At 37.7% G+C, this 15174-nt stretch overlaps 1 protein-coding gene across 3 annotated transcripts in view; it reads right to left on the bottom strand.

Moving 5' to 3' along the window:
• The window catches only part of LOC134537074 (F-box/LRR-repeat protein 2), a 37480-nt gene that overhangs the window by 21377 nt on the left and 929 nt on the right, over window positions 1-15174 (bottom strand). Inside the window, exon 1 of one of the 3 annotated variants that reach the window (XM_063377307.1) lies at window positions 11724-11948. The exons of 1 other annotated variant lie outside the window; for it this stretch is intronic. In XM_063377307.1, the coding sequence (XP_063233377.1) occupies window positions 11724-11813 (90 nt within the window). In that variant the 5' untranslated portion in view covers window positions 11814-11948. Of the gene's footprint in view, window positions 1-3130; window positions 3293-11723; window positions 11949-15174 lie in introns of those variants that run through there. One more of the 3 variants, XM_063377309.1, reaches the window with a different exon arrangement.

Below are 15174 nucleotides of genomic sequence, written 5' to 3'. Positions count from 1 at the left end.
GTACACTGCAATATTAGTATTTGGCTCCCATTAAATTCGTTCGTTACAACGTGACTCAAAATAGTACGTACTCTAAATGCAATGTAACAAAACAAACATTTCGTAATATAATTACTTATGCTAATAAAACAACAAACATGAAATATAAACATTAAAAATTCCTTACTATTGCAATACAGTCGTTATTTAAACGAAATTGATTATCAAAACACCTACATTGGCTAAAATTATATAAATAAAAAAAACAACACAGGTAAACAATGAATGTCAGTATTGTAACGTTAATGTAGTATGTAAATTTTTCACAAATCAGTAGGAATTAAGAAACCTTCCTTTGAGTGTTAATAAATTCAGGAACGTCTCTAGTAGGTATATGAAAAAAAAAACATTTTTTTTTATTTATCGCGGGTAAACAATGAATGGCGTAAAATCACAGGTATTGTGATGTAAGATTTTTTTTTTTCTTCACAAACTAGTTGGGATTACTTAACTATCCCTTCGGAGTAAATTTAGAGACTGTGTAATGTGTGAAAACCATGTTTTCCGATTATTTTTTTCTTTCCTTTCTGTATTGATGTATTAGTTACCATAAAACGTTTCGCACGAAGACACAAACTAGCATAGTAAACTACCTACACACAAAAAGCTTTTGAGAGATATATTTCTTTGAAAATATAGCTCGTGTGTGTAAATGATACAATATTTATAATATAAATTGTTTTAATTACCAAAATTTGGCGGCACACCTGCATAGGCTGCACGCATAGCGGTTAGTCAGACAGCATTATGGAAATATATTTATTTACCTGCGTTTGGAACGGGAATAACACGATTCTTTTGTAAAAACACACACACACACACGTGTATCTATTCCTACACTCACAAGCGTATTTTTAAAACACCATTTTTTTTTAATCCCAGGACATACAGACGCCACGATTAAAAATAATTATCCGAGCGTCGGCCAACACAAGGCATCTTTTCATTCTCCACACCAGACGCGTCGTATTCCACGCGGCACTGGCCAATCAGAAAGCATCTAACTGCTGCATTCACGCCAGCAAGCAGTGGCAAAACTGGCGTTACTCCGTGCAGATAAAAGGTGGGGGGGGGGGGGGGGGGGGGGTGTTAAGGGATTCTTGCATAGGTAAAGATTGTTTTGTCATCATGTCAGACATACGCCATTCTTGTTTCACACTGTGCGTCCGAAGAACAATAATGCGACCGTTGGAGCTGTACAAAATTATATTATTATCTAATTTTGCAATCTTGTATTATCTGCAACAGGCAGCCTTGATTAGTTGGTGTCAGGAGAGCCGCAGTTATATTGGACGAGTTGACTTTCTACTCGACAAGAGCAAAAAAATAACCCTTCCACATTTCTACCACGTATGTTTGATTTTTAAATTTCCCGTGAGCCGTATCAGGCAACTGACTACTGCCTTAGCCTGACGGGAGAGAGGCGTCACCCCGCAGAGCGAGAAACCATAGAGTAGCGAGTAACCATAGAGCAGTGAGTAACCATAGAGCACACAGCTGTTCAAGTGGGCCTGGCAGCCGGTGAATTAACGTCAGAATCAACGTGTAACGCATGCAACGAATACAGCTCGATGGGACGGGGTTTAAAAAGGAAAAAAAAAAGTTTTAATTGATTTTAACAGCCGGTTATAGATGGCGCAGGCAGCAACGCATGATTCCCTATACTTTTGCAAACGTTTACTTCTCGCATCTCTCAACTCCCAAATCTGAGGTCGGAACCGATGTTAGCGTTCGAAATGCGACAATTTTTACACACGGTAGGGTTCCGTAACATATTTTAGCTATGGTTAATCATAAAACCCATTCTTAGACTCCAGTGAAGTCGTGGACAGACTCATGACTACGCGCAGGGCCCGGGCAATCTGGTATCCTGCTAAAATACGGACAACAATGGCAAAACGAAAACAAACTGAAGTGCTGGTCGATACAAATTTCAATTACTGTTTCCGTGTTGTGTGTATCATGGGAGAGGGACTTCATTAAAGTAAATAAATTGAGGATAACAGTTCATAATACCAGTCAGTAAAAAAAGGGAACAAATTACATAGGCATACAAATTTACAACTTATTGCCACAAAATGTCACATATATAACCGATTTAATTATATTCAAAAGAACAATCAAACAAGTTCTGTTAGAACATCCTTCCTACTCTCTGATATAATTATTTGACCTAATAACAGATAAGAAAACTAAACTCTGGTAAATCCTATTTAAATCCATCACAAAACGAGGAGAAAAATATTGAGTTTTGTAAACTGACTCTTTGCTCTGAGCCTTAGACTTGAGTTTATACCATTTCTTATGTACCCATGTTTTTTTTTCTTCCTTCTTACTTACTATTGAAATGTAAAAGTACTCTGTAATATTTAGTTTTTGGGGTTGTACAGTATGTTTGTATATATGTATATATTTGTATTAATTGACTTGTTCTATATCCCGGAGTCCTTACCTACATATGGGATCTACAGATCAAAAACTGGATAAATAAATGAGTCCTGGTGTCCTGCGAAGTCTAGGGAACGGCGTGTTCCAGATATCCGCGCATGTTTTTGTTTCGCAGTGTAGTTGGGAAACAAAAGCCAACCGGTCGCGGGACCGGGACCGTGTTGACGGCTAGGCTCTCGGCTCTGCAAATAGCCCGCCCGAGGACTGCCATCTGGTGTCTCCTGCCGCAGACTGCGTCATCGCATCTCCCTGAGTTGCGACATCTTCCCTTCCCAAACCCCCACCTCCCTCCAACCACATGACCCAGTCTTCGGACACGGCGAGGAAGTCATCTGTCAACCGGCTAGATCGTGTAGCACCGACTTAGCTAACCTGTTTACACGTAACTTGATGTAAGCTTTTGGACATACGCCATTGCTAAGCACATATATGTCTGTAGAAGAAAACTACAAAAAAACTGCAAGATAAAAACACAAATTAAGCAAAAAATTGCTGTTGTCAACAGGATATAAACACCACATAATATCAAAAAACAAAGAAAAATGGACTAACAGAACGAAAAAACCCCCACAAATGATGACATCACAAAAATATTGAACCCAAAAAAATTCAGCACAATAGTTGAAACGAGACACGTACATACCCCCAGCGTGAGCGTCATTCAGTAGGCCATTATTGTTATCATATTTTTTGGATCAATTCTTCCCTTGTTATTTATTAACCAGCAAAATGCGAAATCAATCATTGTTGAAAGCACGGACTCAAATGTTCAACATAACACAAGCAACTTAAAATGGAACTTTGTGTTGTGTCGAAGTAATTGTCGAATTGGAATTGAAAAAGCATATATTTTGAAATTTGTGAATTGCAATGTGTTGCTTCAAAATTTGAGGTGAGATTATTTTCCCATACGGATCCAACAAAGTGTTAAATTCTAAATTTCGTACTTCGCGCCACAGCTTCAAGATTATCAATACTAATTTTATAAATGCGAAAGTAACTCTGTCTGTCTGTATGTCTGTTACCTTTTCCCGGCTGAACGGATCGTAATGAAATTTGGCAAGGAGATAGATTATATCCTGGGGATGGACATAGGCTATCTTTTGTCTAAAAAAAATTAATCTTTAAACGGGTTAAAAATATATATCTTAATTTTATGTAATGTGTGTCATAGATATACAAACTGTTAGTGTCATTCCTCTATGCCTGCCGAGCAATAGCTTTCAAGCCATTACGTTACGTTTTGCTATTGTAAGGAACTAAGTAGAGAGTAAGAAAAAAATAAAGATCTTGACAGTTTGTAGTGTCGCCATATTTGTTTCAATTTTCAATACCGTTTTTGTGTATTACAATTTAAATTGCAGAAAAAAATCATGTTTCATAAACACATAAATAGTGAGTGTGTGTCATTTCTCTATGTCCACGAGGTCTCGCCGCGTCAATTTTCAATCTATGGATCGTTACAAATTTATTTCCTTTATTTTTTTAGTTTGATTTGATACAATATGATTTAACTAAAAATCAATTTCTACCCCTTCCTATTTTCATTTCCACATTACGAAGTTTCACTTCTTCCGCGCGGAGGGACTCCACGCAATATTTTTGCATACAATTAAAAACTATTTTTTAATGATGCCAAAGAAGTATAACTTCTCATCAGCGTACCTAAGTACACGCACCCATTTTTTAAATTTATTTTCTTCTATATATATTTTTTCTCCCTACCTAGGGCACTCATAATTCTTTTAAATTTCACGTGTATGTTTTAAATTTCATTCGAGTTGTACAATTTTTTTTGTCAAATTGGTCATTATTTATACTTTGTTTCATTTTGGAAACATACGTATTTTAGGTATTATGACAAATAAAAAAAATTAGTTACACTAACATTCTTAGGTTTTTATTGTGTGGATAGTTTGAATTTTAATATTATGTAGGTATATAAATTCTTAAAATTATAAATTTCTTCGAAAATTATTCATAGGTTGGTAGGGCCTACTAATTTTTTCTATTTGTATAGTTTGAAGTTTAATATTATGTATGTACGTAAATTCTTAAACATAGAGTTACTTATTAATTTATTTAGAAAATTATTCATAGGTAGGTATAAGTTTTTCTATTTGTCAATATTGTTATTATGGTAGATAGGAGTACAGTAAATGCCTACATTCTTATATTCCTTTATATCTCTTTCGATTTGGAGTGTTTCCGAGCCATTCGGGGTCCTCAAACTACCCTCCCCCCACAAGGAGTCAATGACCCAATAATAAAAAAATTTCCCAAAATTGCGAAAACCTATTCTATTTCGATTTGGAGTGTTCCAAACCATTCGAGGTCCTGAAAATCCACTTTCTGGAAAAGTGAAAGCCCTAAAATTTCGAAATATAAGAATATATATAATTGGATGTTGACATGTATGACGTCGATAAACTCTTACACCGTTTGACCGATCGCCATGAAATTTGGCACATCAAAGTGTTTTTATCATGAAGAAGGTTTTTATGCTATCCATTTTTTTGTAACTGTAGCGCATAAACCTTTCAACCGATCGCCATGGGTAAACAGAAAATCATAGGTCACAGATACACAAACAGTAATTATATGTCATTTCTTAATGTCCAACACACTGTACATATCGCTATCCATTTTGCTGTAACTCGCGGACAATATATCACCCGGTGTTCAGCCCGGGCAAAGCCGGGTACTGCAGCTAGTAGATTTTTGCTGAAGTTTCTTACCAATGAATGTTTCTAGATTATTTTTTACAAATTTTATAGTTACTAATGGTTTTAAAAGTGTCACTAATGAAATTCTTAATCCAAACCGAGATATTATGTTCGAAGCATCAAAAATGGTAATAAAACGTGCATCACTGATTGAACGGCTAATAAATAGAAAATGCAAATTAAATTTATACCTATAGGAATGTAGCATATTTAAAAGGAATTTAAGAATTTTTTTCTGCAGTCTTGCAATTCTAGTACAATCAAAATTAGTTATTTAATTCAAAATTGTGACACAATATTCTACTTTACAGCTAATCAATTTGAAGAACAAAGTATACAATCAATTATTTATGCGGAGAAAGTTATAAATTTAATAAGACCTAATTATATCTTCAAGAGTGGACACTACTTTTAATGTTATGTAATGTAATGCGACAATTCTAATTAATTGAATTATTCTTTTTACTAAAGGTCATAAAATAAATGCTATCGTAATTCGGAGACGTTGGTTAACTTGAAAACCAGATCTGGACAGCTGAAATATCTTGCTGAATAGTTTCACAAACATATTCCCAATAATATATTTTTTCATCAGCATCTTTTCTTGATTACAGTTGGAATATTATTTATTAAATATGAAAGAGTAATGAAGATAAACTACTATTTTGCGGAACACCGAATACCATGAAAGTGCATTTGCAAATTTGATTTAAGATAATTAAAACATATATATATATCACATATTGCTTGACGAAGCCTAAAATTAATAATTTTTTAATCGTAAGATTGTGTTGGAAAGTATCAAAAGCTTTGCTCGTGTTGAAATAAACAGAATATTTTAACTATATTTGGTACTTACACAAATCATATATGTGCGTGTGTGTTACAGATGATCGTCCTGATTGAAAATGATGGGGTTTTTCAGAAATAATATTTTTTTAGGAATAAAACTCATGTGACTATAAATATTTTTTTCTCGAAAATTTTTCGAATACTTCATAACAAAGATATTGGTCAATAGTTTGTGACTAAATTTTAACTGTTAATAATACTTCAAGAAAATATATAGTGATAAATGGTTGAACACCCAACATCAGTATACAACTACTCACAGCCTGATACACACTGAATTCAAATATTTTATGTACGAAAGCAAAAAAATTTTAAATGTTTGTTTGAGCTTATTTATAGCAGTCACTAAAAACTGAACCGCGACAAAACTAAAAGATAATAATAAAAATATTTTTGCAAAACTCCGTTCCCCCGGAGAAACCCCCGGAATGGCCACCGCATGGGGAGCCCAAGAAAAGAAACGGGCTCCCCATTTGGAAGCCACCTGGTAGGTTTTTTTCTGTTCCACCCACCGTTTCTTTTGGTAGCCTGACTTGTTACAAGGGATTGTATTCCTACCAGAGAAAATGCCACCATTTCATCTGGGCAATCCGCCTTGGAGGAGCCGGGGCGCGAACCCGGGTCCTACAAGTCACAAGGCAGGCGCTCTACCCCAGAACCAGAGTGGTAGAGCGGATACTTGCAGTCTTCTTAACACTGACATGATGTTATTACACGAGTTTACTGTAGTTTCATTCTCATGTAGCAAATGTACTTATATTATGAAAATGGGACACGGAAAAATGCCGAGCTTGCTAAATATACGAAAATTGTGTTTTCAACTAAATGTCTGGTCGCGAATAATGTATAATGTAACGGCTCCAATTAAAATACAAAACTCCGGGTATGGGCCTGAATTTCGACAAAGAATTTTATTAAAATACTGCTCATCTTGTTAAAACATTTGTATTGAAAACACATATTTTAAGACTATTTAAATGTATATTGGTTTCCGCTTAAACGACTGAATTAAGTATTTAAATAATAAATTAATCGTTGTGATGCCAGTGATGTAATAAACAATAAAAAAAATTACCAAACAACTTCTGTCATTTTGTGTTCTTCTCCTTTGTTATTTTTTTGTTATTTTTGAAGTGAAAACATTTTAGCTGCGTTTAGTGTCACCGACATGCTGTAGTAGCAGTAAGAGAAGTTGAATTGACCACGTGAAAAGTTTAATTTGTGTATACTGTGCATTTCCCCAGTGAACACATGAGCTAGGTCTGACATCATCTTGGTAATGAATTTTTACGTATTTTTGACATTTCACTGACATCTGTTGTGACCAAAAAATGATGTAAGGATAAATGATATCAAGCTGATATTTATAGAAATAGAGATATAGATAGCTGAGAAAATCAGTATGAAATCTTCTGAAGTCCTCGCCCGATAAAATTGAAATCAAGAACAATTTCGATTTTCTTAATTTAAAAGTGATTGTTTACAATAATCTTCCAAAAAGGAAAAAAAAAGTTATATTTTATAGACAATAAGATAGAGTTCAACTTTAACATAATTGTCACCTGCGTACATAATAATTTTACATGTGTTCGTGACCTTTTACACCTTCTCCCTTAAATATTCGACATAATGCATTGTCATTTGTAGAGGTGTGGTTCACGACTAGCTTATATGAACTTACTAAAATGCCTGGATGTAAATCAGCTGCATAGCCTTGTGGATAGCGCATACGACTTTGTGCTTCCAACTTAAAATTTTTTTCCCGATTTTCTAGCTTAAAAAATACGGATTTTCAAGATGTTGGCCATTACGAAAATTGCAATGATTACGTCATAATTAAAAAATTGGTGTGCGTGACATCCTAACGGTCTAGGTCATGACCTCGGTGGCTTACAGCGGCTTGCCCATGGGGAATTTAAGCCAATTTGGGGAATTTTCAAGCTGTTGACATTTTTGAGGACTAAAACGGGAAATTTTCTCTTAAAAAAGGGGAAAAAAAAAATATTTTTTCGATTTCTGACATTTTTGTGGGGGGGGGGGGGGGGGATTTTTTTAAAAATGCCTTGAAATTTTGGCGAAGTTAGAAGGTCAAGGTCATTCAAGATGGCGGACCCCGGAGCCGTTTCCACACCTCGACTCCAGGCTAGGACCGGCCAACATATTATACTTACTGCCGTGCGTCAACGACAAAGCCTCACCCAAATTTTTTGAATACAAGATGGCGTCTGGTTTTTTATTTTTCACGATTATTTTAGTTCTTTTCATAAGCTCACTTCCGAATTCGATCTAGTTTTCTTTTTGTTCGTGGCGAGGAGAGGCGTGTTTAATGAACAGTGCTAGAATGTTCTGTCTGTAGCGAAGCATGGGTACATCAACTAGTAAATAAATATAATTTTAAGTTAAGTTGTGCTTCACGTCTCATTGACGCTCAGTTTATACAATATAAAAATACTCAAATCATAAAAAAAAAAAAAAAAAAAGTTGGTTGTCTTCTGAAGTGTTTGTTTGTTGGGACCACGGTCTAAGAAGGTGGTTGGGACGTACACGTTTACGCTCGCGAGAGACATCTAATTACTAGCGTCTGTACTTCCAGCGGCTGAGCGTTTAAAAATAACCATGGCTCGAGGAGTTGCTAGCAACACCAAGTAAATATGACATGACCGGGAACCAAACGAAAGTAATTCTAAGTACGAATGCAATTATTTACTGTGGCGTCACATCGCTCAGTTTATTTGTTATAAAAATACTGAAATCATAACATTTATTTTTTAATTTTTTTTACGTTGAAATCTTCTGAAGCGATTGTTTGGTTTGGTACGTACACGTTTACGCTCGGGGGAGCCATCTAGTGAGTAGTGGCTGAACTTCCAGCGGCTGAGCGCTTAAAAATAACCAAGGCTCGGGGACGCTCAGGGCAAAAGTCACAAACCCCGCGTTCGTGCATACTCGTTTATTTGAAGTAAAACTTCTGTACAGCCAGGTCGAGACGATGATGTCATAAAGATTAATGAAACGTAGCGGAACTAAAAAACCGTTAAACGCTCAATTGTTACGCAAGAGAGTGTAACTGCATGTGGCGCCATGTTTGTTGCACTTTCGCGTCTATGGCTATTAGGAGCCGTTGCACAGTTCACACGTTATTCTAGAAACTTCTTAACACTAATTACTAGAAACTGAATTTTCCTATTTATATAAATTTTAAAACCCATAAGCTCTAATTGAACTGTCGGTACTGGAATTAATACTGAAGCACTTCGAATCTGGTTACAATTATGTAAAGGATCTAAATAACTGTATGCTGTTCGTGAAGTGTTAAAATCCCAGAAAAATATTATTTACTTCCTGACACGACATAAATCTGGATGTATGATTCAAAAATGAAACGACAGTTGAGATGCCGGTGAACTTCAATGCAGCGTTTAACGCGAACAGCTGGTAGATTTTCGCCGGCAGTGCTTCCACCACGAGGTATTTATAACGGCTTCTTGGCAGATATCCTGCCAGGGATGCTCAGCGCTGTCTAGGTTCTAGGTTCTAGGTACTTGAGCTTCATGTGAGTCCGTCGTCTTCAAGACTAAGGCCGGGTTTATAGAAAACGCAAGAACGCAGAAACGCAACTACGGTAAAAGTCCAACCTTAACTCTTCTACCAGCACGTTTATAAAAAACGCAAGACACGCAAGAACGCAAGAACGCAACGCAGAAGTTGTTGAACTTTCTACTTCTTGCGTTTTCTCCTTGCGTTTCGGCCTTCTATACTGGTTGCTTTAGTATGTGGAAACTGAAACTGTCATGTAATGCATATAGAAGGCTCTGCGATTGTAATCGTTACGCTTGTGTTTCTTTATTTATGTTTTGGTCTGGCATTCTTCTAGTGAATACAGCGCAATGGAGGAAGCTGATTAATTTCTTATTCAGCTTATCCAAAATTTTCCCTGCCTGTACGATAAGTACAACAAAGATTTTAAAAATAATCATGACTTATTCCTGAAATTTTATTTTTGACGTTGGCGATGGCCGGCGTCCTTGCGTTTTTTATAAACGACTGTGAATTTCTTGCGGTTGTCGCGTCCTGCGTTCTTGCGTTTCTGCGTTCTTGCGTATTCTATAAACCCGGCCTACGGGGAAAAAAAAAAAAATGTGAGCGTGTCTCCCAGTACACACTTGTGTAAACATAAACCTCGGTAACGAACAAATTCATGTGTTCTCATGTTGCTAAAACACCTATGATAGGGATCTTGGACACGGAAATTATCGAAGAATTCTTTAAAATTAATTTCAAGCGTGATAAATGTACGAAAACTGTGTTTTCAACTTCATTTCTTTGACGCGAATCACACGTAGTTTCCGTACCCGCCGCTAGAATTCGCCAACGGAGTAGCTACGTCGACTATCGAATCATTCGATTTGCCGAGCGAAAGGTTAAACTGCTCCGATAAAAGAGAGAAATGACTTGGAAAATTTTTTATAAAAACTCCAGCTTTGAAACTGAATTTCGCCAAGAAATTTTATCGAATTACTGCCCATCTTGATAAAACTCATTAAACAGTTAATACTATAACGTTTCTCTTTGGCTTAGTGAACTTTGGTTCGCGCCATCCACCACAGATGGCAGATGTGGTTACACATTACCTTTCAGCGCGACTTCCGTTCCATTCACGCAATTATACCTACCTAATGCCATACACAGAGCTAAGATGTTACACTCGAATTAAAAACCCATCAACTCGAACGGAAAACGTAACAAGGTCGCACGTTCAAGGTAGCGCTACATCTTAAATACACACTAGAACAAAAACGAAAATCGGTGTGTGGCCTTTACACGCGCTATTGTTGAATTTTTCTCTTCAGTAATCCAATGAACTATAAAACTAAACAATTAAGTATTCAATGGAGGTGCGCAACTGTTACAAGCATGGAGACGAAAACCTCACCAAAAAAAAGTTTTACAGTCTTCTGGCTCTACTTTATTCGTTATTCGCCCTCTTCCTTTGGGTTGGAGGCTACTCTACAGTCTGAATGACGTGGTTTTCGACCCGGCCATAATGGCAGGAGAGAGCTCTCATCGCGTCACTGCGAACTGGCGTTCCCAAACGCGTTCCAAGTTCGCTTCCAGTTTTCAAATAACTCAGATGTGAAATGCTAACTATAGAGCCTTATTTTAAGTTGCCGGAAAAAATTAGATAAACCAGCGTCCAAAACATACCAAGGGAGTTGAAGGATTTGGAAGGTTCTTAAAACGCAACGGTGACAACTTAAACAGCTTCTTTCCATAGAAGATTTCGCAAGCGCTCATTGACTCATAGATTTCTAGCGGGATTATGCAACTCCATGCTGAAAAGGGTGGTAGGTGACGTCACACTCGATCACGTGACGTGTTTGACGGAATGGCGAGGGGGGAAAGGGGAGGTTTTTTTAAGAAGGGAACTGGAAGAAGGGCACAGGAGTGAGTAATTCCATTTTTTTTTTTTTAAATTGTTGCAAAGTCAAATAAAGCGGAGCCAATACTACCAGAAAGCCATTCTTTGTTGCGGGGCTTGGGTGTAGTTTAAAAAAATAAACGGTGTTGGAATATGGGTTAGACGTGCGTGAAACGTGGGGGGGAAAAAGGGGCAAGCTTTTTTTTTCTGTCGTCGTCAAACATAACCTCAAAAAGTACCGTTTTCGCTGCCCGCCGCGCGCTGCCGCCGTCCTCCCTGACCGCCGCGGAGGCGGCTATGTCCACGGAGATGGCCCCCCACGAGTCCATCGTGAGCACGGGGACAACTCGGAGCTACGTCGCGAGGCGGGGGCGCAGTCTCGCCGTGTCCCCCTCCCCCGCCTAAGGCTCGCCCGGGCCGCGACTGCAGCCATCTAGCGGCCGCGCGCGCAACCAGCTCGAGACGTTCTAATTTTAAAAAAATGCGGGCGGGTGCAGGCAGTTCGTGGACAAGCGACAAGGCGTGGGAACGAGTATCCCCGGACATTCCGCGCGTCTAATTCAAGCCGGTTGCTCCGTCACGTACTTGACACAAAGGGCCATGGTCCCCACAAGGTCGGGCTGGGTGTGGACCCCTGTTTATTTTTTAAATGTTTAACCATTATTATTGTTTACAAACTAGAAAAAAACATATTGAATATTTTATCAATTAAGCTTAGTTTGGACTTATAAAATAGTAACCATGATTATACCCTTTATTTTCAGGTTAAATAACATTCTAAAAAGAGTGTAGGTAAGAAATAAACATGCAATTATAATGTAGCACGTGACTGTAAAATTACCCCCCCCCCCCCTTCCCCCGAACGATCCTGGGTCCAGGGCCCGTAATCGAATGTGGGGGCCATGCCAAGGACTTCCATTTTTGATTTATTTCATTATTGATGTGTAAATATTTCGTGAAAATGTAACGGGATTCAATGAACGTTAATGTGTAAACAAGATGGCGGACCCACGTGTAACAACGTAATCCCGTATATAGTGACTTTAATATTTATTAGAGGACATACCAACCGTATTGTTTTGCCAAATGTAACTTGATGATGGTGAAAATGACCTGGGATATATTTGGTAAACTATAATAGTCAGTAAAAAGTAATTTCTCGTTTAAAATACGAATCAAACTGGCATTACAATCAGTGTAATAAAAATTCTCCTTCGTAAATTCTAAATAATCTTAGTGTCACAGCGCCAGAGCGCTCGATGACCTCTAGGGACATGGTTCAATTCCATTTTTTTTTACTTAACATTATAATATATAACAGTGTTAAATCAGCTCAATAAGGTTAAGGTTTGTTTGTAGGACGTATTTACAGAATGATTCCAGTCGTTAGGCAAAAACTAATTTACAAACATAGACTTAGTGTTATGATATGTGTTTTAAAATGTTTCAGGTATATATTTTAGTAATGCCATAGAAGTATAACGGCTAACGTGTGCGAAAACTGCATAGTATTATCTGTTTAGTGAATTTTAACAATACGGGCAGTATTTTAAGTACTGGAACACTGATTCGTGCTCACGGAAGGTCATGGGTTCGATCCCAGAAGGCTTCACTAGGAGTGATTTTGTACCCGTGGCTTTTCATCCACGTTCCAGGACACGCGAATGCTTTGAAGTCACGAGCCGCATTGTTACTAGTGCTGTCCCCGTTCGAAATATACTGTCCGTGGAGTTCCTGGCGAGCTATACGTATAGTCTGTCTCACTCGGAATGCAGTACAGAACAAATGACACCCGCTGTTGCCAAATCGATATTACCCGGCTTGTTAACATTAAAATACTTATTTTTATACCATCAATAATCAAAAAACTGTATTTCCAAAATTCACATTATAATTTTTCTTTTTTTTAAAAAAAAAAATAAGTACACATTAAATTTTATCATTACAGTTCAAAGTTGTGTCTAAAACTTTTTTCCCCTTTGAGTAGGTATATCTGGCAACAGAGCAAACTGAAACAAGGACAACGCTAACATCAGGTATCGTGCATTGGAAAGAGAAAGTCAATGTCCGTTAAAACGCACACTGAACTATTAAGGATGAGACTGACTATACAGCATTGCGTTGATTGATGTTTTTAGAAAATTTAAAACGGCCATTCGTCTGACCTCCGTGCAGCAGTTGGACGCTAGCCGGCTCTCAACGTGATGGTTCTGGGTTCGAGTCCTGTTCGGGTGTGTGTGTGTGTGGATTTGTATTTGATTTATAAATATTCACACATATACCACATATATAGTCAGTGAATTGTCAAATGAGAGATTCTATGTCAATCTGTGAATAACAAAAACATATTAAGGTCAATACGTCTTGATTTCGTGTTCGCTGTTTTCCCGAAACCAATCAGGAAAATAATTGGATGCTCGCATACCTCATAGTGTAGTTCCCTGTCGGGTGACGTAATTTGCCCGTCTCTAAAGACTTAACTCACAACCAAGCACTTGGCCTAATTGGAGGGTTGATATTAAGTGTGAGCAATACAGCGGGCAGGTGAGTACATCCTGTACACTGTAAACAATTTTCACCTTAAAAGTACGAATAACAATGGTTAAAAAAAAATCAAGGGATCTTTCCTAAATTTCTGGATTTTGAGTTCACTTTGAACAGGAACCAAAAAGAATATTCTTGGTACATCTACAAGTGTTTTGCCTTTGTTTAGAATGAAACATACAACTCTGAAGTTGAAACACGTCGTAGTTTCTACGGAGATTCTGTTATTTTAAAGTACGGAGAACATTTGGTTTGTTTGAGTTTAATTCTTCGTTAAAAAGACCGTTAATTTGCAGTAATTTCTTACAATTTAGCTGACCATGGCGCGTCCTATGCGTGCTTACTCCAACGCACTCTGGATATGCGATATTAGACTATTACAAGTAATCCTTTGAAATCTGTATTTTTGAATTATTTATTCCAGAAGCCGAAGCTAATTAATTTGACATCAGGGTTTTTGCTGCGAATTTTTTGCTAGTTTAAGCAGCTGAAGTCCACTGATGCACCAATTAACAAAGGATAGTAGCGAAGTTCTCAGTTACTGTAATGTAACTGATTTAAGTAATTGTTGGGGTCTTAGGTTTCCAGCGAGAACACTGCAAGATTTGCAGCAGAAACATAGGTCCAACATTGAACGGCTTATTCGTCAATAAAAGTGTCAACTGTCAGTTGGAACTTTCTTCAGGTTATAAAGTGTCTTTATGTCTTTGCATGTCTACGTTTAAATGTAGTAAGCATTTGGTGTTTCATTTCTACTATTACATTTAAGCGTGTTCAGCAACGAATAACCTTTTTTCGACTAATAATTTTAACTTTAATATAGCAAAGTTTATAATTAAGAGTGGAACGTGTAAACACGCCCGCAGCACTAAGCACATCAGCCGCACTCGACAGCTGTGTAGGCAGTCGCATGCCAGCGTTTGATCGGTGCGCAGAGACAAGAAGCAATCTACTCAGAAGGCCACGCAAGGTGCGCGGTCACGTGACTCCCTTCAAGGAGAATCGGGTTCGGTTCCCGGCGGGAACCCGCCCGTTTAGGGGTGTATCTATGTCGGCGAGGCGGGATGATAAGTGCGACGCACGCTGGCGCTTATAGCGCGGTGTCACCTCTAAGAGCGAAGTTGTGGACTGGCGCGCAGTCTTCTC

This window comes from Bacillus rossius, chromosome 11 (assembly GCF_032445375.1).
Source record: "Bacillus rossius redtenbacheri isolate Brsri chromosome 11, Brsri_v3, whole genome shotgun sequence".
NCBI classification, from domain to species: Eukaryota; Metazoa; Arthropoda; class Insecta; order Phasmatodea; family Bacillidae; genus Bacillus; species Bacillus rossius.
The sequence above is the reverse complement of the archived record's forward strand: the minus strand, read 5'-3'. Positions and strand labels throughout refer to the sequence as shown.